Raw genomic sequence first — 24,447 nt, 5'->3', positions numbered from 1 at the left:
TTGAGTAACAGACATTGGCAGTTTTCATCTGCTTGGCTCACTGTTATGCTTAAATGAAGCATTTTCATCTGTACCAAGGCTGATGAAGGAAGTCTATGAAAACTAATAAGAATTAGCACATCTGAAAATTCAGTAACTTACACCTGACTAAAATGCTTACTTTCAGTCACCAGAGTCTGAAAAAAACATGGCTTCCATAGTAGTCCAAGGTCTCTAATAGTATATGGCAGAGTAACCACAAAAACATCGTAGTACTGAAGAGCCAGACAACTCTCCTTGAAAATATAAATCCAAACATACTAATAAGTAGTACTGATAGATCCTTTAAGCGCAAAGAAAGAGGACAGCTGAAACTGTTAAACTTTTCACTGTCAAGAAAGTTAGGATACTCTCCTGGAGAACTACTGCCAGTCTAGAAACGAAATGGTAAAGACCTTACATGCTACCATGTGGTAGAATGGAGTTTATAGAGCTTTAAACTGGGCAGAGATCCCTGAATAGACCTTGAGGTTTCAGCTGCTCTTTTGGAAAAGTGTAGAAGGCTGGAAAAATGTGGCTTTTGCCTGGAAACACAAAAGTAGTATAAAGCCAAAAATATTGTTCCCAAACACTGAATAAATTGCACTAATATTAAGAAGTATCTCCCTATTACAGTTTCATATATTTGAGCTTTTTGTCTTCAAAAAGTAAAACCAGGAATAGGAACCAGAAGACATGACTAATCACATTTAATTCTGTGTGTACTCTTAAGCATGTTAAAAAAAAATATCTTACTGGAATATTCAGTTTTCCAAAATGTTCTGAAACAGTGCATTTACTTTGCTACTTTTTAAAAGCAGTGCATAAAGACTTTCTTTTAGAACATGACTAAAAGTCATCTATTCACTTCTGTATTCTGACACAAATGGAAGACAAGCAACAGTGTAAAAGCTGATCTTGACTACTGCATCTTCTCCGTTGTCAAAGAATGAATTGCACACATCCAATTCAAACAGGATTGATAAATATTTACAGCTAATCGCAAATTGACCAGAGCACAAGTCATTTCCTCAAATCTTAATAGTGATGACCACAATAAACTACTTGTAACTGACTTCTTTAATACAGCAGTTTTAAAGATGCTACAGAATTTCCCAGACTTTGAACAAGAATTATCTTCAGTATCTCAAAAATGTGTTACAGTAAATGCTTTTAAAAGATGACCACTGTGATTTGACATAACTGAATTGAACTTACTGCCAGAAAGAATACATTGATCAATCTACTGTTAAAATAAATTTAAATAAAATCTTTTTAAAAAAGAGTGTTGTTTAATGTTTTGAAGGAGTTCCTGACCATTTGGAGATCCAACAGGGAATTCAGGACAAACATATCATGATATGTATCAGGCAGTCAAAATTCTGGATTTTAAGAAACTCTTATCTTCTTTGATAATAAAATTAAAATTGTCCTTCCCTACATGGACAGAACGTAGTTTTCTTAAAGAAATGTACTTTTCTAACTATGACAGTTCCTCTAATTATGCCAAATCTAAGATTGAGGACTATATTTACAGCAAGGTAAATTAATATCTACCATTTCAATGAATTATTTAAAGAAATATTTTTTTTTTCTTGATTAAAAAAACCTTAAGTTAAAGAAGATTCCCAGGCAGATATCATGAAGATGACAGGCTATATGGGGTTACTCCTATACATCTCATCCATTCGTTCTGTCTTCAGTTTGTATTTTATATATAAGCTACAAAAATATTTAACAATATTTTTTATATGGGGGATAAAGTGCTCTGACAGCAAAAATAAAAGAAAATTGGTGTTTGTCCTGTGTTGTTAATTATTTTATTTTGAGAAGGCTCTCTTAAACTTTAAGACAATGAGTCTTTCTGCTACTTTCCGCTTCCAGTTTCTTTACTTGGAGTTACTCAGTTGGTGTTGGCATTACATCAATATAAGTCATACCACGGACTTATCCACTCACTTTCTTGGCCACTTCACATTGCACAATCATTTGCTAAAACTGCCAGAGAGAATAAGAGGAAAAGTCAACGTCACTGTTCTTTGATGCAGTGTCAGAAGCCTTTAAGCACAGGCAAAGAAATTGAAGCACTTCTACCAACCTTTGAAGTGGAGCAGAAAAGTGGAAAACCAAAAGGAAAGAAGGTAGGTTCACTCTGAAAAGAGCTGCTCTGTTCTTGGCACCCAAAGTGCTCACCAGCCACTTAAGGAATTCCACAAACCAAAGTCCTCTGCTCAAAAGGAATGGGAATTGTTTTTAACCAAGTATCCCTGTAGAGTTTTGGCAAAACAGGCAAGATACACTAAACAGACACATGAAAAATTCTTGTCAGAAAGGTCCAAGATATTCAACAGGGCACTTTTGTTCAGCACAGAATAATTCACCAAAATGTGTAAGTCTACAACAAAGTTCTCTTTTACATTTCCTAATGCTGTTTCAATTCTCCTAAGTATATTGTAGACAAAAAAAAAAAAAAACCCACAGCTGAGAGCTGACAGATACACATAGAGAAACTGCTACAGACAGACTTATGCAGATCATAGGATCTAAAATAATCAGAAAATATCCAAAAATTTATTTTAATGTCTATTTACTCACTATGATGACATAAACAACATTTTGTTATTTATCCATACAAGAGCTCTACCAAATTACTCAACATCCACGTATTATACCAAGAAAAAGTAAGAATAAATATAATTTATTGTTTTTTTCCCTTGCGAATAAAATATGGATTCAATACTGCTGCCAGATACACATCCATAATTGTCCCCAAGAACCATACAGCGATACCGAGGAAATTATTCTAGTATGGAGGTACTTCTATGAAGTACCTCCAGAAGACTGCATTTTCTTCTCAAGGGCTGCAACATAAAACTTAACAGAATCAAGGCACAGGCTTTGCAATAACATCTCTAGCATTTATCAGCAGGATCTGGACAAAGGAAGGATAAAAATAAATAAGTAAAGACTTACTTGCCCTAGAGGACATTGATGTTCTCCAGTTGCAGTAATTGCAAAATGTAGTGTGGGGCTAGATGCCAAGAAATACCAGGTTGAAATGTATTACTATCTATGAAGCTGGGAACCTAAACACTTTTCTGTACAACAAAGGTACATGCATGAAAAGAGGATTTTGCATGAGCTATTTAACTTATTAATTTGTGAAGGAAGGAAGGAATGAATACTGGAAGAACAGTTTAAAATAGAATGCATTACAAATTCATTAATCAAAATTGCTTTTGTAAATTTTATTCTTAGTGGATCCTTTTGTTTTGCAGAGTACAACTGTGTGGAATAAAAAGGAACCAACAACTTCCACTATCCAAATAATAATGACTATTTTTAAAGTATTGACAAAGATAATCATAAAAAAGTTCTAGTTTTCATCAATATATTCAGATTTATTAAGGTGTATTGTTGTCAATGAAATTAACACAAAGAAAAAGTATTTGCAAATTCAGTCCAAATACACAAATAATGTCTACAAAAAAATCCAAAACAAACAAACAAACAAAAAAATCAAGAGGTTAGGAAGTTGTTAGTGCCTAAAACAAGTGTTTCAAGAGCTAACACTTTATAATCTAGTAAGTATTGCTTAATAATGTAATAAAACCCTTTCTAACTGAGAAACACAGAATAAGGCCTTTCCACATCAATCCATGGCAAATCAACATACTAATTTCCTGATTAGGTCACAGTCTCTTGCATGGGATTTTTTTAGGGGTGGGAATAGATAGAATGTGTAAGGTTGTCTAAAGTCAACTGGCCAAATCACAAGTTTAACTACAGAAAGAACATATTGCCTTACATATTCCATTCCCACTTTTGTCTTAAAGGTTAGGTCTTTGCCAAGGAAGGCTGGGCAGGCACAGACATCTCCAGTACAAAAAAATGAAGAGGTAGGGACATCAGAGCAGCCACAGAGTGGAAGAGCTACAACAGCATGCTGCTCTGGTCACACTGACCACTGCCAGTTGCAACTGAAATCAGTTTCAATACTAGCTCGGCTATCTCTTCCATACAGACATATCCTAAGTGTGTTCATGATGTGAAGGCCACAGTGGTGTCAATGGCCCAGGGAGGAAATGTTGAAAGTATGATATTTCATACAACGCACTGATAAAGTTTTTCGTGTGCTTCTGGAAGGCCGGAGGGTAAATGTCATCCCTCTCTGCTCCCTCTCCAGTGTTTTTACATTCTTATGCATGCCAAAAAGAAAATGTTTCTTACTCCTTTCTTTACTGGGAAAGAGTTACGTACAACATATGCTAGGATAAACATATATACAGCATGCATGTCATACATTTTCATATGAAACTTCTCATCATAACCTCAATAAAGATTTAATTTTTCTATTTAAGTCATAATAGCGTCAATGCAAAAACTCTCCCAGCATTGAAGAAAGAGGTCTAGGAAAGAATGATCTAACATGCAGTCATAAGATCATATAAGGTCACTGCAGAGGAATTATTGCATTTGTCGGACTGTTGTTTCCTACAAATGAGCTTATTCGGGTTTTCATGCCAGAATCTTTCTATATGGAGAGACACCAAAAGTGAGTCGGAGGTTACATATCAAACTTAAGAAACATTAGATGAAACTGAAAATATTAACAGTATCAAATTGCCAGGAGCAGAATCTGGAATAACTTGATCACGAAACTTCGGAAATACTGTGTGTTATACACCTTGTCCTAAAATGGCCTCATTAAAAGAGTACCAAAAAACCAGTGTGTGAGTGTTAATATTTTAAAAAGCTTCTAGTAGGTTCTGATAAACTGCAGATTAAAAGCTGCCTTACATTGGAAAGAATCCATAGGATAAATTAAAAACATACTAAATATACAGATAATATGAATTCCTCCCAAATATATTAGACTTTGAAAGCAACAACAACAAGCAGAAAAGGGTTAAGTGTAGTTAATCTTTTCTACAAAGTTCCTAAGCTAGTTAAAAAATTGACAAATGAATAAAACTAAGCTGTCATGAGATAACAACAAAAAGTGATAAAAGAGAGAGAACAGACTTAAGAATAAGCAATCATTTTTCAGATTCCCTGCAAGACATGCACATTGCCTTCTGCTGTATATTGTCTTCACAACAGCTCAAGAAAAGGGAATGCAAGATGGTATTCACTACTTAAAAACAAGATAAGAAAGTAAAAGATAAAAGACGGGCAACTTACCAATAATAAGCAGACAAAATAGCCTTGAATATGAACACATGCAAAATAATGAGGACATTGTTAGAGATACATTCACTGCAGTGTAGTAAATGTCCTCTTAGCACACTGGAAAGATCCTGGAGTCATTTTGCAAAGCTCTATGAAAATGTTGAGTTTAGTTTAGCCACAGTTAAAATGTAAAAGAATGTTAGAAATTATTAGTAGGCACAACAAAGGCAACCTCCTCCCTACCCACTATATCAATTTGCAGTATGCTGTAACTATCAACTTTGGTTTATTCCCTTTGTATTAAAAGGAAAACAGTACTATCATAGCAGATAACAAAACAGAGTATCTTCTCAGAGCAGTTTTCAATTAAGAGGAGTAGGACTCTTCAGCTGAAAAAGATGTGACTACTGAGGAAATTTCTCACAATAAAGAAAAACAAATTAAACAACAAGTTTAAAGCAAAAAAAAAAAAAAAGGGTACTTTTTCACATAGTGTCTAATTAAATGTATAGAGCTCTGTAACCTGATGTCATGGATTCAAAAGCTTTCAGATTTATGAAAGAAAATTCCACCTAAGAGTACTGGACACAAAAAGTACAATAGTAGATTTGAAAAATTCCCAAGCTGCTGCTTGCTGGAAGCTGTGGGGTTCATTGCAAAAGTTTATTTGTTCATATGCCCTCCTCTTATCCCCTTACCCTAGGAATCCATCACTGCTCACCACCAGAGCCACAGTACGTGGGAAGATGAACTTTTCATCCGGTAAGTTCAGCCAGAGAACCACGAGAACATTCTGTGCATTAGATTTGTCTTCTGTAACTTTAGGTCTCTGAACTGTGATAGCCCAGTACCCTTTTTCTTTTTCAAGGTAATAAGGGGAGAGTGTGCAACTGTACAGAAAAATCAGTAATTCAACTTGTTTTTTTTGTTTTTTTCTTTAAACAGAACCAAGATCTTACATGCTGGAGACCATCTTCAAAGTTTTTCTCCTCTGCACAACTTATTTAAACCAAAATGTGGTTATTAGCCTTACAATTCTCTCAAATATAAGGCTGAATTTTGCAGACATATAACCAATAGCTCTTACTGAAAGTATGATTTTCAGTCCCTCCCATTCCTTGGTTATGCAATCCCATCCTCTTTTATCAGTACTGGTACTCATCTGATTCAGTCATGTAGGGAGCCACTTTCATAACTCAGGCTGGAAAAAAAATTAGAAATTATATTTTAAAGAATTAGATTTTATTTTTTAATTACCTGGATCAGTCTCATCGCCAACTCAGATTTGTGACAGTGGCAGGACCAGGACACAGGCATTTAAGCCTGAGCCACCTGTTAGGTTAGCTTAGTTGCTACACACTAACAGTCTGATAAGGGCATGCAGCCCCTACACACCTTCTCTCAGCTCCAAGTGCTCCTTCAGATCTATACGACAGACTTCAAGAGAGACAGGTGTAACAAAGAAGCACTTGGACCTTGACCACCTCCATTTGGATTCAATAAGACACAAAACTTCACTTCCATAAGAGATAGCTCTGTTTACAATGACAGATTTTATGAGTACAAGGAGCACCTTTCAGCGACATGACTGTGGCTGTAGCAAGAGATTTATTTGCCAGTATGTCCATACTAATAAAGCATTAAAAAATTAGATGAAGGTATTTCACCTGTAGTTATCTCACTAAATATTGGGCAAACAAACTTCCCTATTCTGGAATGCTAGAATTCACCTTTGTAAGACCCAATGCATCATGTGGTACAGGTCTACTGGATGACAAGTTTTTTTAAATTAAACATTCCCATTCTTCCCTATCCTTTATTTTACAAAAAATAGCCAAGTATCATTTTAATTCTGTCAATACTTGGGTATTTGAACTTTCTGTCATTCACAAAACTGATCCAGAGGTCACAGACCCTTGGAAAACTAGATCTAGGAGCATTTATGTCTTTACCCGGAAAAGTGGAACTTTCATATTATTAATATGCATCTAGAAAGGTGAATATTAAGTGTCAAAACAGGAGCTTGCCTTAATTATGGACAAATAGCTAGCAATAATAGTTATACAGCTATACCTGTCAGAAGTTATGGAGCAACAGAACGGAGTTTACCTTTGCAACTTATTTCTTGTATATATGCACTGTGATAATGACCAGATATTAGTTTTTGCAAAAGAATTTTTTTGCATGAAAGAAATTATGCTTCCATAATGAGCTATTACTCATTATTATTACTCCTTCTTTACCATTCAATCTGGAGCTTCTCACTGCATTTACGATTATGTACTTTAATTTTGCTCTTAGTAAACAATAAAACAGCCACGATTCCCTTAGGACACTTCGTACAGAAAGAGTAGACAAACACACAATCAGAAACTGTATCATAAAAATATATGTGCTAACAATCAGAAATAACACAATTTCTTCCTTCTGTTAAAGCAGTGGAAGGCTCTCGCTGTCTCCTATCCATCCTCTCTCAGTTCCCAATACTGACTTCCACTAACTTCCTCCAGGTACAATCTCCCTTTCCACTCCCAGGCTTACTCTTTTTCAACAGACTCATAGCAAATTTTGGTGCTCTTAACCTGCTCTTTAATCTGTGCTCCATAAACTCTTGCTCCCAATTTTTCTCTGCCCAGAGATTTGTAGCTCTTCCCCTTACCACATCTGTTCATCAAACACTCTTTCCCTCCACATCACTGACTTCTCAATGCCTTCTTGACCAGACTCTCAGCCCCTCTTCATGCCGTCTTATGAGTCTCTTTCCCTGAACATGTAACCATCCTTTGCCAGGACCCTTTGCTCCTTTGCATTAACAAATCCCAAACTCTTCTCCATCCCAATCCTTGATTCTCTTGGATATTACACCAAAACTAAATTTGACTCTTGAAAGCTGCTGTTCCATTCTGAATAACGAGACATAGTATCTCCTTGACATTAAAATCAAGTAATCTCTTTTCCACACTACTTGTATACTGGGTCAGGAGTCACTGGGGAGCACAGAAAAAACAACAGAACTTTTTCCAGATGTAGACCTAACACAAAACACTAGGCCAAAGCACATGCAGTGCAGGAGTAATTTTTGAAGGATACAGTTGTCAAAAATCTAACTCAATGAGTACATTCAATTTTTTCTTTCCATGATATATAACACAGGCAAATGTAGAATGGTACTAGGACTGGAAAAAGGCATACAACTAAAAATCAAAGTTACCCTTTGGAGAATCTCAGGGAAAAAAAACATCTTGTGGTTACTTAACAGAAGAAAACAATACAATTCTCCTTATTCTTATTTTACAAAAAGGCTGGACAGCTTTTTCTTAAGGTTTCCAGAAAGAAATCAACCTGAGTTATTGAGAAGAAAAACATAACTCATATTATAACAAGGGCTGAAAATGCTACAACAGAAAACAAAGTCTAATGATATGTGCAGACAATTGTAAATGGAAGAATTAAAGGGGTTTTAGATATTATCATCCCCTTGTTTGGAGAGGAAACGTGGTAACTAACTCTCTGATGGCTCTTAGTCTAGTATAGTAACACATAGGAAAACTTAAGTTAAACTGCCTTTATAGGTAGTATAAGCAAATGTGGTTTCCCCAGGACACATACATGCTTAGTTCAATCAGATCCCCAAGCTGAGAGACATCATTGCAAGCTGGGAAAGATATCTACATCTTGAAATGTGTTCCTATGATCCACTGTCATAACCTTACAAAGGTTATCAGGAAATCTGTGTAATATTTGCTACAAACAACCCAACCTATAATAATGTTAGTACTCTAGCGCCTGGACAAATAAACAAATAATACACAGGGTGGATGTGGGAAAAAGATTTGAACTTTTCTGTGGAATCAAGAATACAGAAAAAACTTTGCCCGTCTTGTTCGACCCCTCTGTACTTCTTTAAAGCTCTAACAACTTGATTTGATCTCATTAGCAAGGAGAAAGAGCCTTGAATTATGGCATAAAATCAAAGTTCTAAAACAAGGGAGATTTAACTTACTAACAACAAATCAAATACAGAGGCTTCTTAAGGGACAAACACAAACAGAAACTATGTATTACATTATTAATTTGTTAAAATACAGGAACATACAGGACTCCACTAACATATGTCAACTTAAATAGAAGACTTCCTTGTTCTAGGAGTCTCTTTTTGCTCAGAAATTCCATCCAACCTAGAAGCATGGGAGAGAATCTATGTTATTTTGAAAATTCATAGTTCAGTATTCTTAGATGGTAACTTCTTAGGCCACAATCAACTATTTTGAGTAACGCAGTTTTGGAAATTGGCCCCTAACACTGAGGAATTGCCACTTAAATTCAGGAGACTTGTGAGAGATTAAACCCACTAGCATCAGTAGAACATGACACTTGAACCACAATCAGGCATTTTTATCTCACAGTTCACCCCTGTACAAAAAAAGACAAGGAAGTAACAACTGCTTTAAACGAGAAAACAAGCAAGCTAAGACTGAAAGTATGCTTTTTTACAAAGTGTAGTAACTATTCTAAGAGCATTTCTTTCTGAACATCACTATCAATTTTTCCTTACCATATATTCCATATTGGAAGCTGGTGGATACACCTGACCCCGTAATTTATTATGAAGATCCAAGATACTCTGCATATCACTGTCTGTGATAGCCCTTTTCCCTCTCTGCTTGGCGATCCACCACTCACCATCTTCATCCATGTACTTTTCCAAAAGTTCCTCTAAGACCGTGGCATTGGGAAGAACCATTGCAGAAAGTACTTGAGCTATGAATAGCAAGGCAGTTACTCTGAGCCATTCCTGTACTACATACTTCATGATGAACGAACTCAAAATGCTCAGGAGTTAGCTCCAAGACAAAGTCTTTCTTCCAGGTCTGTTGGCTGTAAAGGCATAAGAGGAAGTAATGTAATTTGGAGGTCAAAGTACTGCACTATATAAACTTGCTGTCAGAAAAACTGTAGGATGATTTTTTTTTTTTTTTAAGAAAAAAACTTCTAAGTATATGCTGTTGATTGGGGAAAACAGCTTATCATCAACCTTATGAACTTCAGTTTGCTCAAGTGGTTTTATATATTACACTGGCATGCACATTTCACTGCCAGCATGCAAGGCAGCATGCATTTCATAACTACTTAAAAGGAGACAGACATCAGTGAAGATTAGATTGCAGATAAGGTCTTCCAGCATTGGAATTTAAGAACAGCAACAACAAAAAAAGTTAAAAGGTTTCCATTCACTGTCAAAAAGTGAACTGAAAAACACAGTAAAGTTGATGTGAAATATCACCTCTTGGTGCATTACAAAATAAGACTTTAAATTAAAGCTTTTGTTTTATTATTTCCAAAAACGTAGCAAAACTTAAGGTATTCAAGTCGGACAAGCAAATGGGGGGAAATGGTGTTATCCTGTTCACCAAACAAAGAAAAGCACCGATAACTCTCAGAAAAAGTACAGTTACTTCCAAGAATACAACGTTCCAACACGGGATATTATATGACTGAGTGGTTGAGGTAGGAAAGCCACCGACACTCCCCGGGCGAGAGGAGAGCGTGGCTCCCGCCACACCGACCGCTAGCCGCTGGGAGCAAACAAAAAGCGGTGGAGGGGGCAGAGCTGGGCTCTCCCCGCGCGCCACCGGCGGGCCGGCCTCGGCCCCGTTCCCCACCTGGCAGCCGGCCCTTCGGCCGGAGCGCCCCGCGGCCGCCGGGGCCTGCCCGCGCCGCCCCTCGCCCTGCCCCGCCGCCGGGAGGATACTGCGGGGAGCCGCCGGCCGCCCGCCACTAACGCCCTTACCCCTCCTCACTCGGCGGCCGGCTCGGCTGCGCTCCGCCGACCACCTCCTCGCCAGGCCCGCGTCGGGGCCGGGGCCGGAGGGCGCAGGCACGGCCTCGCCCCACTCGCTGCGGCGGGTAGGACGCGTCCAGCAGCGGAGCCGCGGCCACTGCCCGCCCCCTCCGGGTCGCTGCGGCCCCGAGGAGCTCCGCGCTTGTCCCGGTCGCGCCCGCTCCGCCGGGCATTTATCGCGGGCGGCGGTGACGTGCGGCGGACACCCCTCCCCGGCACCCCGCGGGGCGGGACGCGCCGCGCTGCGCCGCGCTCCGAGTATCGCGCCCCTGCCCCAGCTCCGGCACCAGCGTACGCGCCGCCCGGCCTCGCCCAGGCGGCCTGGAAACAACTGGGGGCGGCGGAGCCCCCGCCAGCGCTCGGGAGGTGCCTCGAGGCCCGCGGGCAGCGACGGCTGGCTGGGATCTCAGCCTCCTGCCAGAAGCTGGCCTCAGTCCTGCAAATAAGCTGTCTCCCAGAAAAGTCGAGGAGGGCCCCTTGCCCTGCTGCCTCCATTTGTTGGAAGCTGGCGAGAGGATGCTAAGCCAGCCTGCTCCTGCAGAGACACAGCAAAGAGAAAAAAATGGTGTTCGTACATGAGCTCCGCAGAAGTCCAGAACATGTGAATATGTCTGGAGGTATCAGGACATGAATTTTGTTGTGGGTTTAGACCAGATGCATAAGCCTCCTCTTTACAAAGCAGAATTCAAAAGCCCATAACCACTTATTTCTGTGTCCAGTAAGCCTAGGCATCATACTCTTTCATTGCATTTTCATCAAAGTCTTCTAGCCTGAATTTTTATGCAAGCTGATCGGGACAGTGTTTCATTTATTTAGTATAATTCGGTTCATTGAACTAACAGCAGGATTGACCAGCTTCCAGTCTTCACAGGACTGCTGTACCAGCTTCCAGAGGTTTTCTGTATTTTCATTTTCAGAAACTGAGAGGCTGAGGTTAAAATTCATCAGAATCCAGCTGGCTTCAGATCGACCCTACAAACACTTCCAGTTTTCATGGGCCCAAGAGAAACAATGCTATGCAAGTAACACAGTGCCTTTTATTGTACTCTCCCAGTTTGAGTTATAATTTCCCTAAAGACTTTGAAATTAACCTGTTGTGCAGGATGCTCTAGGTATTCTGTTACTTACCCACCATGATATACAAAAGTTTTTATGCTCTGTATTAGTTGATCTTTATGACCTTGCAATGCTGGGAAGTGGACCTCTGCACCCAAGTATTGGGAACTAAACTTTTTTTCCTAGCAAAATTGTGTGAGGCAAAACACCACTGTGCAACTGGATACACAGACTAGATACAAGTTTATTCAGGGTTTATGTAGCAGGATGCTTTAATATCTGTCATTTTTGGTACAGAATGACCCTCACTTAGAGTCTGAGCACCCAAAAAAGTATGAAGACATGGAAAGGAAAACAAAAATTATAAGAATTTGATACAGTCTACACCTCAAATCTCCATTTTTTTAATATTCCATCATGAGTTTGTGTGGAGCTGTTTTTTGCTTGGTAAAAGGGGGAGGAAGCTTCAATGCTGTCCGAATAAGCAGTTCTCAAAACATCCCTCTGAGGTGGACCCAGCTCCAGCCTGGCCAAGCCAATCTGGCACCTCTGTGATTACTGTTTACAGAGGGAAATCTGCAGCCAAAGAGGAGGTAGAAGAGTGGTACAAGATGCACTCTTAGTGAATTTGCAGATGATACCAAGCTGGGTGGAAGAGCTGATCTGCTCAAGGGTAGGGAAGCTCTACAGAGAGCTCTAGATAGGCTGGATGGCGGGGCCAAGTCCAATGCCATGAGTTTCAATAAGCCCAAGTGCTGGGTCCTGCACTTAGACTACAACAATCCCCAGCAGCACTACAGGCTTGGGCAGGAGTGGCTGGAAAGCTGTCAGGCAGAGAGGGACATGAGAGTGTCGATTGACAGTGGCTGAACATGAGCCAGCCGTGTCCCCAGTTGACCAAGAAGGCCAGTGGCATCCTGGCATGTAGGAACCGTGGCACAAGGAACCGTGTTGTCAACAGGAGGAGGGAGGTAATCATTCCCGTGTATTCAGCTTCGGTGAGGCAGCACATCCAATACTGTGACCAGTTTTGGGCCCCGCTCTACAAGGAGGACATTGAGCTGCTGGAGAGGATCCAGAGGTGGGCTACCAAGCTAGTAAAGGATTTGGAGCACATTTCATATGAGGAACAACTGAAGGATCTGGGGCTGTTTAGCCTGGAGAAAAGAAGGCTTGGGGGAGACCTTATCACTCTCTACAACTACCTGAAAGGAAGCTGTAGCAAGGCAGGCATCAGTCTGTTCTCCCTAGTAACAAGCAATAGAACAAGAGGAAATGACCTCAAGTTGCGCCAGGGGAGGTTCAGGCTGGATATGAGGAGGAGTTTCTTTACTGAAAGGGTTATCAGGCATTGGAACAACCTGCCCACGGAGGTGGAGGTGTTTAAGAGATGAGTGATTGTTTTGTGTTTGTTATGTTTTTTGATTGATGATGGATTAAATTAACTTTTGTTTTCTTCTCCAAGTTGAGTAATCTCGTTGTGCTTTGCCTGGGACCATAAGTGTCAAGTCATCCTTCCTTGTCCTTAGGAGGATCCAAAGACCCTTGGTGCTTCTGACTGATTGTGGTCCTTTGTTCCACAATATACTCACATCCTGTTTGTCTTCCTAGATGGGCTTATGTCCTCTGTGAACCTCTGGTGGCCAAGGCATAGACTCTACCATTGAGATAAAGATTCATCTTGATCACCGAATAAAGAATATGTGTCATACTATGCCATTTATTCTTTGTACAGGCACAAGTGCTATTTAATTAGAAAGCATTAGAAAAGATTTACATTTATGGTTGTATACAAGAAACTGAAAAGTTCTAAAGGACTTTATGAACATTTATGTGGTTCCCATTAATCATTGGAAAGTGCAATACTTGCCTCTTCTAGCAATACCAGACATGTACTGACCTTTAAATAGGATGTAGATCAAACATCACCTTCCATCTTTCATTTTTGAGTATTTATTGCACTTTTTGGAAAGCACTGGCTCATAGTTCCTTTTAAGATTTTGAAGAACTGAAGATCTTATTATACTATAAAGCATTGTTTAGTTTCAATAAAACAAGTATCAACACAGAGATAGGCCTTATTGAAACGGACATTTTTTTGTTCATCAAAGAATTTATCAGCAAATTAATAAACCCTTTACACTCTGTGATTGTTCCCCTTTATATTTGTTTTATGACTGTATGATTTGTGACCACATAATAGTGTTTTAACCCCGCCAAATGAAATTTTGACCTTCAGGGAGATCCTTTTCTCCTTTTTTTTGGTTATTCTGGATTGGTTTAAACTTCTGACACTGAGGATATAACTGCTATCTATAATTTAAAATTGTTATAATAAAAAGTTAGGCACCACCACATTTCCTGAAATAAAAACTAACTATCCTCCTTTCTCAAAGGCACATGCAGACAGGCCATATGCAGACTATATGTGACTGTATTCTGAATAGTTATAGCAGCAACAATAATAATTGCCACAAAAAAATCCACCCGACAAAAAATGAGTAAGGAGTCATCAGGGACGTGCTGGACAAGCACTTAGAATACAGCATTGAGAACACCCTAGAAAGGAAGATTTTTAGCCTAAGCTTTAGCTAAATAGTGATTTAAAGATTGAGGAAGAGAGTATCTTCAGCTGTTAAGAGTCTTCCTGGGTTCAAGGAGAGAGAATTCCAGCAGTCACTGTAAATAAACAAGGACCTGAATAAAAGATGTTTTACTTCATCATCAATGTGTTTTCCTAATAGAAATCATATACAGGGCCCTCAAATGCAGATAATTGCGTTAAGAGAGAGCAACACGCCCAGGGAAGAAAGACAGAAAGACACTAATACATATAAAAACATATTTTGCAAATCTGCTAAATTGCAAAAGCTTGTCTTTGATTTAAAACAGGAGGAAGAGAAATCCAGGGCATCTTTCTGTTGATTTTGAACATCTTTAGTTAATATACTTTCTGATTTGATGCTTGATATTGCAGGACCACAGCAGTGCATTAACCAAAAAATACTATTAAAAAGTTTGATCTGTTACAGGAATTTGGTGTTTAACTGCCACTTTTTAAATTTGTTTGTTTGTTTTTTCCCAAAAATTAGACCCATAAAAACAGTGTCCAGTGTTTTCTTGGTCCTGTAGGCAACTAATAATAATGGGAACAATTTTTGCCAGAAAATCCTGTTGTACACTAGTACCTCAACCCCTGGAAGTGTACGTTACTGCATGTATGACAAACCTGCTGTCAGGGACATATGCTCCAGTGACTCTCAAATCAGACACCTCTATACCTACCTGCCTTAACAGTATGACAAATTGCTCCAGTCTCCCTCAAAAATGGCCAAGTAGATTTTCATGAGACACATCTGTAAAATGAGAGAGCAATTTTCAGTCATAGAATCATAGAATGATTTGGATTGGGAGGGATCTCTAAAGGTTATCTGGTTCACCTTCCCTGTAGTGAGCAGGACACAGAGCCCCATCCAGCCTGACATTGAATATTTCCGGGGATGGGGCATCCACGACCTCTCTGGGCAACTTGTTCCATTGTTTCACCACCTCACTTATATCTAGTCTAAATCTATTGTCTTTTAGTTTAAATCCATTACCTCTTGTTCTGTTGGAACTAGCACTACTAAAAAATCTTGCATCCACCTTTATAGGCTACCTTTAAGTATTGTGAGGCTTCTCTTCTCCAGGCTGACAACCTGAACTCTCTCAGCCTTTCTTCACAGAAGAGATGTTCCAGCCCTCTGATCGTTTTTGTGGCCTTTTCTGAACCCACTCCAATAGGTCCATGTATTTCCTGTGCTGAGGACCCCAGAGTAGGACGTGGCGCCACAGGTGAAGTATCACCAGAGCAGAGCAGAGGAGCAGAATGACCTCTCTTGACCTGCCTCTGTTGTTTTTCAATTTTCTGCCTGGTTACAAAAAGGTCACCAAAAGCCATCACAAATGTTTTGTAGCAAGGTGTGGTAGTTTGACCTTGGCTGGATGCCAGGTGCCCACCACACCACTCTGTCACCCACCTCCTTAGCAAGCTGGGGAAGGGGAGAAAATAAGATGATAATCTTGTGGATTGAGACAAAAGCAGTTTAATAAAGAAGCAGCAAATCACAGGCACAAGAAGTGAAGCAAAAGCAAATAAAGCTGTTACTGTCTACTTCCCATCAGCAGCAATGTCTGGCCACCTCCCGAGAAGCAGGGCTTCGGTATGCATAACGGTTCCTTTTCGAAGGCCAAAAATGAATCTTGCCCCTCCTTCCTGCTCCTCTCCCCCAGTTTATATTACTGAGCTGACGTCATATGGTATGGAATATCTCCTTGGTCAGCCTGGGTCAGCTGTTCTGGCCATGGTTCCTCCCAAGATTGTGCCCACTCACAGCTATTGGTGAAGGTGGGGGAAGGAATGCTGGAGAGACAGACCTGATGCTGTGGGAGCAATAGTCATAATATTGATACCAAGAGTAAACACAGTACTGCAAGAGCTGCTGTGGAAAATCACTACCATCCCAGACCCACCACACAGGGATAGCAAATGAAGTAAAGAGATGGTGGGTGTTGGTTGGTATTTGCACTATTTTGGGTGTGATGGGAAACCTTTATTCAAACCAAAATGATTCCAATGTTGCAAGATCTTTTGATAGATAGTTTCCTTCATCTAAAAATGTCTTGGCCACGTCCATTGCTGACGGCCTCCTGGACTGTTTTATTGTCAAGGAGCATGGCTATGTTGATGATTCAGAGATAGAATTCAACAGGAAAGCAAGAAGACATAGTTTTCCTACGGCTAGGTTTACCAGAGATGCATAAAAAGATGCATAAAGATCCCATGTTGTCTATCAGAAGTCACACAAGCACCTGGACACTTTGCATGTACCAGCTAACACTTCCAAGCATTTCCTTTTATCAACAGGCATCGCTATGTATTGTGTAACACATGCTGTTCATTCAAGAGTTGGTCTTCTTTAGATGCTGGAGCATCATAGAGAAAATATTATACCCATTGATTTTGGTAATTCATCAACAGAGTTCACAAAAATCATAATTTCCCATTATCTCTTCAAGAAGCTTGAAAAATACTTAAAAGAACAGGGCTTAACAAAAGCACTTGTAACACTACACAGCTCCTGGACTCTGGAAAAAGGAGCCATACCTATTATCATGTATTATATATCATTAGAATGGAAAGTAAAATTGGCAGAACTGTTTTTCTGCACTATCTTCACCAGCTATTTCACCCAAGTGAATGAGAAATTAATTACAAAAGTCTGGTCTGTAAAAGTAAATAGCAAAATATATATTGGGTTATAAAGATACGTGAGATACATGAAATAAAGTCACACAATGATTTCTAGAGCAATTAGCTGAACATAACTCTTTATACTTAAGTTATTAATAGATGACATGAAGATTTTATTTTTATGTTACTAATTTTGAAAGTTTCATTTTAAAATGTGAATACAGTGATTGCATGAAGACAGAGCCATAATTTTATTGTCATTGTATTACTTTGAAAAAGTAATTCCTATGTATTTACAATGTCTGGAAGCAATTATTTCTACTAAGAGGATATTCTTCTTTCCTTCTAATTGAGATTAAGAACAGTTTCATTTTTCTTAGTTTAATTTTGTCCAAGATAAACAAAGAACAGTTGTCAGCCGTTAATATTTTGCAACTAATATGAAATCCAAGAAAGATTTTAACCACTGGAGACATGTCAGAACTGAAGGCCACTGGGGAGCTGGGGTGAGTGTAAGGCAGGTTATCATTAAAAAAAAAAAAAAGTCATGATTTGAATAACTTTGAAGACACATTTTAAAAGAAAGATCCAGGAAATAGTTCTGATTTCTGAACTGTTGTTTATTATAAAACTGGGAAATTTTCTTCCCTTGCTTCTTGAGCATGTGAAATTCAAAAAGTATTTTGCTTACCAAACAGAAAAACTCCTGAAATTAAGAACAATTGGACTTTCACAGAAATGGTCTTTTACATTTAGATGTTAGCACATAGACTCATTGTTTCAATGTTCATAAAACATAAAAGAAGACAAATAGGTACTCACTTTTCTTTTACACATTACCACAAGAGATTATCAGTCAGCATCTGAAAGAGCAGACTTCAATTTCCATCCATCTCTAGAAAGATTTAAGCCTGATTGTCCTTCATTAATCCACCCAACATTAGAGTATATTAGAGTGAGTCAGGGTGGCATTCTCTCTGTCACTTCTATTTCACAAAATAATCAAGTATACTTTGAGTCAGGAAGATGTGTAGAAACATTTCGGTGATCCAGTGATAATGAGTGCACTTCTACTAAAAAGAATTCATGGTGAAAACCAATGTTTACACTGAATATATTTGAAATAAAGTACTAATTGGGGCAGGTATATGGTATTATATATATTCTTGATGATTTAGACTCCCATATCTGCTCACTCTCAAGCTCACAAATACGTGCTTCTCTCTTTTCTTATTTTGTAGACGTAGAGGACTTACGAACATGTTGGGTTTTTTTGCCTAACAGATGTACCCTGACAGCTCCAACAAATTCAAGCCTTAAGCTCAAAAACACTATTCTAAGTCCCTTTACTGCTGATTGATTTGAAATACAACTGAGAACTTTGGTGGCTTTTATTATCTCCAGCTATTTGTCTCAGAAAATTAACTGAATTAAGTGTTGCTGCAGAGACAGGATTACAGCATTTTACCCAAAGCCAACTTTTACTCTAAGATAGGTGGGTCATATTGTGATATGTTTGGAACCAAACCAAGTAGTAAACTGCATGCATTTTTCATATATATTTTGATATTAAAAAAGTGACTGACAATTTAATTATAAATTTACATGTATGTATCACTTGAGCTGCATGTATGAGGGAGCAAACCAAAGTCTGAATCACTTCCTACCAGTTAGAATAGGACACTGAACTTTGCAGTGGCTTAACAGTTTAATTGTAATGGTACAATCCTGTCCAGTTGGACCCTGTGAAAGTCATTAATACCTTGTTTACTCTCTGGAAAAGAAATGGCTTGGCTTAGCCATATCAATCTTTCTAAAGTATGGTAGGAATATCACTATTTTTTTCAGTACCACTGCTAAAAGCAGCATCTTTATCAACATGTTAATTACAGCAAAGACATGAAATTAAAAGGGGTAAAAATATTTGAAAATGAGAGTTTATGGAGAAGTATACTCCTGGACCAAGCCTTTTCCAATGAAAATGCTCAAAGCTTTTTTTGAATGATTGTTTTTGGTTTGTTTTTTTTTTCTCCCATAGGAGTAAATTTCATCTCCCCAGGGATCCTGTTTTCTGGTCTGAATTGGCTGGCACAGAAACAGTATCAGAGAGCTGGTATGAAGTTTAGCCAGTTAGAAGCATTTTTGGTTTCTCCTGAACATCTAAATATAAGCATAGGAAATCTCTGAATTGTAAAAAATGATGAAGAACCTAAGGTTGCCCTTCTGGGTCAGACCTATGGTCCATCTCGCCTGGTGTCCCACCTCCAATGCCAGCATAGAAGAGGATACACCAGGAATGTACATAAGACAGACACTTTGTGATGGGTTTTGCCCTTGCAGAAAACTACAGCCCCATAGGGGCCAGCCAGGGCAGAAGGACAATCCCTGCCTCACTGCCTATGTTTATGGCAAGGCCTGCTGGCCACAGCAACATAGAAATAGAAATCCCTACTGTCACACTGAAGGCTGAGGAGAAGAATCAAACTTTTACCATTTGAACTGCTGCAACCAATTGTTGTTATCGCCAGGAGTTACATCTACACGTAGATTCCTCAGTTTCTTCCCCTTGAAAGGGGAGGGACAGAAAAGTCTTTCCTGTTGACTTTTGTTTTGTTTCTCCTTGTTTCACCTTTTTCCTTTATTGCTCCCAAGTATTTAGATAACATTTTTTGGTTTTGCAGAAGGAGTTAAGAAAAATTCTGCCTTCCTTGATCATGTTGTTTTGCCCCAACCTGAGACTAATACAGACCTTGCAGAGAGGATGGAGCTCTCAGCTGTGGCAATTATTCTCTAAGATGTGTAACAAGATGGTCTTCTTTGTATTGGGGAATAACTCCCTGACAGCAGTGGAGAAGGAAATCACACTGTTTAGTATCACCATCCCCTTTGAGTCTTCATGGTCATAAGCAGTCTTCATCCCCCTTCTGACACTCCTCTTCTTGCTGTCCTGTGCTGCCCTTCCTCCCTTTTCTAGCCTCACTAGGCCAGTTTCCCCCCTAGTCCTCTCCAACAGGGGTGCAAGTGCCTTACCTTCTACCACTTGCTCTCGTTTTGCTGGCCAAACCTCATCCAAAAGTCAGTAACAGCCCACAATGGGATGGAGAGGAATAGGAAAATTCTTTTGTCATTTGTCTTTGTCAAGTAAAGATCTCTCTGTCTAGTGAACTGTTCTGCAAGAGCAAATTGGTACCATTCCTGATGGCCATGAGAGTACCTGAGGAAGAATAATCCTTTGGTGCAGTAAGGAGGAGCTTTGGTACCTCAGACAGAATCACACTCTTCCTTTGTAAAGTTACAGCGATTAGAAGTATAGGAAGTAGCACTGCGCTGACCCCAGAGCTAGAAATGGTGCAAGGCGTAACATTTGACTTACCTGCTGACAGAAATGCTTGGGGTCCAGTTTGTTCCTCTTATGCACTTAATTGTTTGATTTTAAAATCAAATAGAGAAGCAAAAGGACCTATGTAACTGCTTTTACTCAGGCTGCTCTTCTTTACCTACAGTTCCCTGCATAATCAGAGAATTTCAGATGTCTTGACTAGTCTGAAGCCATCTTGGTCTAAGAAATCTATTTTAACCCAGGAACAGCTTCTACCATGATAATGCCCTTATTTTGGATTCATCTTCTGCCTCCAGCATCATTGTGGGTCCTAAAAGCTGTATGCTACGCTTGAGGATGAAAGGTGGAGAACAGGTCCACTTACTTATGCAAGCTTCTTATGACTCGGAAAAAGTAAGAAACAAGGCTGACAATGACATCTTCATCTGAGAAACATCTTGCAAATACCGATGCAGATGATAATGTGTTGGCACCTGAATATCTCCATCCATGCCACTGTAATAAATGACTCCTTGGTGGAAATTTTTCTCCTTAGAGATCTGGTACAGACAACACTTCTGCCTAGGTAGGCATTCAATATCAGATGCTGCAGTGAAATACATAATGATTTTCAAGTTTAAGGCCTCGCTTTGACTGAATCGCATATAATATGGGCAAAACCAGATAGAGGCATCATAATTCCATTTACCATAAGTAGTGTTCACCTAGAGAAAGGATTGATGCTTTTAAAGGATTTGAGGGGCAGAAGCTTCCAAGAGTAACAGAGGCCAAAGGAACAAAGAAGATCATGCCTGTGGTACTGCTAGTACATCTAGAGCACAGGACAGTTTTAGATAAAACAGAATAAGTCCTTGCACAGTTAACCTGGTTTTTTCTTTTTTTTTTTCTCCTGAAAAATCTGAACTAGCACAGACGTATAGATCAGGCAAGAAAATTATACTTTTTAGCTTTTACAATTCTGAGTTTGTACTAGTAGTCCTATAGTATCTCATGATACCACAGCCTAAAGGTCAGATAAAATTGCCTTTATCCACATCCCAATAGTATAATTGTAACATTCTGAAACAGCGTTGTTACAGTAAGAATACTGAATTCAGATTTTTTGTTGGCATGACTAAACATGCTACTTCTTCCATTATAGGTTGTTAGTAATTCTTTTTTCTTCTATATAAATTACTCATATACCGCTGTGCAAAACAGAGTCTTTATAAATTATACCAGCATGGACAGTTATGATCCACTTATTAAGAATTAATTTAAATCACCCTCATATCCCCTTGATTTTCAATAGCAATTCATTCTAGATGGAAAAAATCAACACAATGTTTTAAACAAAGATCTTAAGATTATTAGTTTTTGTTATTATTATATTTCCTGTAAATTTCCAGATAAATGTAATTAAATATATAATTCCACAAGTACATGAAAGGAAGGATTGGTTTAAAAATTGATTCATAAGGGAAGATTTAATTAGAATTACAAAGGACAATGAAAGCAATGAACTTTGTCAGTTGGAATATGACTCTTTCATAAGTAGATCTTTGAAGAAAGTGCTTATTAGCATATTTCTATATTTTGCCCAGGAGCACTTCAACCAGACTTATTCAAGTTTCATTAATATTTTAAAATTTGTGGTAAAAATGTAACTTTAATTATAGGGTTGGATTATTTGAAAATTAAAATACTGCCTTTAGCTGTACTAAAAGACCGTTCAGAAGAGACCTCGTGAGAATCTTATTTCTCTGTAAATCCCACAAGATGGAATCAATTTCTCTTTTAATTAATAGCTTATTTGCCAGTCATTTACAATTCAGTGCATAGCATTGACTGTTAACACCTCTAAATACTCATTCCTCACACCAGGTAAATTATTTTCCATTATCAGAAAAAGGTGATGCAGTATCTTTTTTTTTTTGAGGCAGTGATGACTTTGAGAATTGATCCACACGGTACATTTGATTTCATCAAGAAGAGATGGATATGATCATAGAAGAGTGACATCATTGCAAGGGTACTGTGATGTGGATGGGCTGCCACCCTCACCAGCAGCAGCAGCAGCTTCCAGGTCTGTGCCTGCAGGACAGTTGATGCCAGAAGAACCATTCTTCCATCATTTTTTCTTAAAAATAGAGTAAAATGTTGATTGAATGAGATCATCCAAGTACCAAATTCCCCTCTCTACTTCCCTCTGTCCCAGTTCTGTTCTTCCACCTCCCCTGAATTCTTCTGTTGTGTCTGTCCACCAACAAATGAACAGACCCCATACTCCCTCTCTCTCACAGCAAGACCCAGCCCCTTATTTTCGGCCTCTCCAACTTCTTGATTGCATTCACTTACCTGCCTCATCTTGGGACCCCTGACTCTTCCTCTGGAGCAATCTCTTTACAACTCCCTATCTTCCTACCTCAGCTCTCAGAATAATTGGACACATATTTCTAAGTAGCTATACCATTTATTTTTACCACCTTTTTACTTGTGCAGCATGAGTTATGCATAAAAAATCCTACATTTGACAGCAGTATGGGCATGGGTGGGCATACAGGTGGCTGAAAAATATAAAGGGATGTTTATTAGATAACTCCATTTTCCTAGAAATCTCCCAGTTCATCAGTCTTCCATTGTCTGTTTTTTCTGCATCCAGTGAACCCAACTGTCTTTGTCCTCTGACCCACAGTTAAAACAGAGCAACACTGCTAGGGGTTGGGGAATGTACTGAATCCACAGCTGCTGCAGTGGATGGCAAACCCACACAGCTACAATTACAGCTATGGCTACAGTTAAAGCAAAAGGAGGGTGTGTGAGGATCTAAGTCACTGCTTTGAAGGAATCGCACCTTTAGTGGAGTGCAGGTTATACACATCAAAACACTGACCTGTTCTCTGAATGCTTATGTTATAAAACATAGCTAATTGCTTACAAAATGTGGGGCCCCAGAAAAGGAAGTTCAAACAAGCAGTATGGTAAAGAGGCTTGCAAAGAAGCTTTCAGATTTGCAAAGTCTATTGGCACTTTCCAAAACAGTGTCGCCAATGTCAGCGGGGTAGGTGCCATTGAAAACACCACCAGGGTAAATACTGAAAGGTCAGCTCCTCTTTAGTGCCAGTTGTGTGTGCCTGCTCTTCAGCCTTCTCACTCTAAACAGACTGATATCTGTATGTGCACAAATATTCAAACATACATTCTTACATTGGTGCCAGCGTCTGTTTTTCTTAAAGAAGTAATATTTATATATGCAAACAAGACAGCTACAGAGGGTATGGACTGCAATATTTTTGCACCACAGTTCCTTCTTGTCTTAAAAAAAACCAAAAAACAAAAAACAAAAAAAAAAAAACCCCAAAAAACCCAAAAAAAAAACCAAGGCAAAGGGACAAGTCTTTCCTGATGTGGGTGAGAGATTTTGGGATCTTGTCATCTTTGCAGTAGTACCTGATGAATCTGACACTAAACTTTGTGAGCCATATGGCCTTTTGTGATTGATCCTCCCAAGGATGCTGTAAAAGTCAGTGCAGACAAGTGGAAACAAAAATATTTACTCAAAGTTTATTTCCTTTGGAAAAGATATTTGATGTGGCTTGATTTTAGTTAGTTTGTATCATGCAAGAATAAACTGACTACAGAGGAAGTGTGAAATGCAGCAGGGATGCTGGAGTCACAGTCTGGATCTTGCAGGGAATGGGCAGTTAGAAGGCTTCCTGAGACTTTTTTGACACACATCAAAGAGGATGCTAAGGACTCTGTGGCTGGTACAATATGATTGTGCCATTGAGATGTGTATCTGTTAGG

At 39.0% G+C, this 24,447-nt stretch overlaps 1 protein-coding gene across 2 annotated transcripts in view; it reads right to left on the bottom strand.

Annotated features, from left to right (window-relative positions):
* Positions 1-11,174, bottom strand: part of CRISPLD1 (cysteine rich secretory protein LCCL domain containing 1) — a 37,758-nt gene extending 26,584 nt beyond the window's left edge. Inside the window, exons 1-2 of one of the 2 annotated variants that reach the window (XM_061994926.1) lie at positions 10,982-11,174; positions 9,746-10,068 (exon numbers count right to left, since the gene is read on the bottom strand). In XM_061994926.1, coding sequence (XP_061850910.1) covers positions 9,746-10,003 — 258 coding nt within the window. In that variant the 5' untranslated portion in view covers positions 10,004-10,068; positions 10,982-11,174. Of the gene's footprint in view, positions 1-9,745; positions 10,069-10,981 lie in introns of those variants that run through there. The other variant, XM_061994927.1, reaches the window with a different exon arrangement.
* Between the last annotated feature and the right edge of the window lie 13,273 nt (positions 11,175-24,447).

This window comes from Colius striatus, chromosome 4 (genome assembly GCF_028858725.1).
Source record: "Colius striatus isolate bColStr4 chromosome 4, bColStr4.1.hap1, whole genome shotgun sequence".
Lineage (NCBI taxonomy): Eukaryota > Metazoa > Chordata > Aves > Coliiformes > Coliidae > Colius > Colius striatus.
This window is presented reverse-complemented; position numbering and strand designations above follow the sequence as displayed.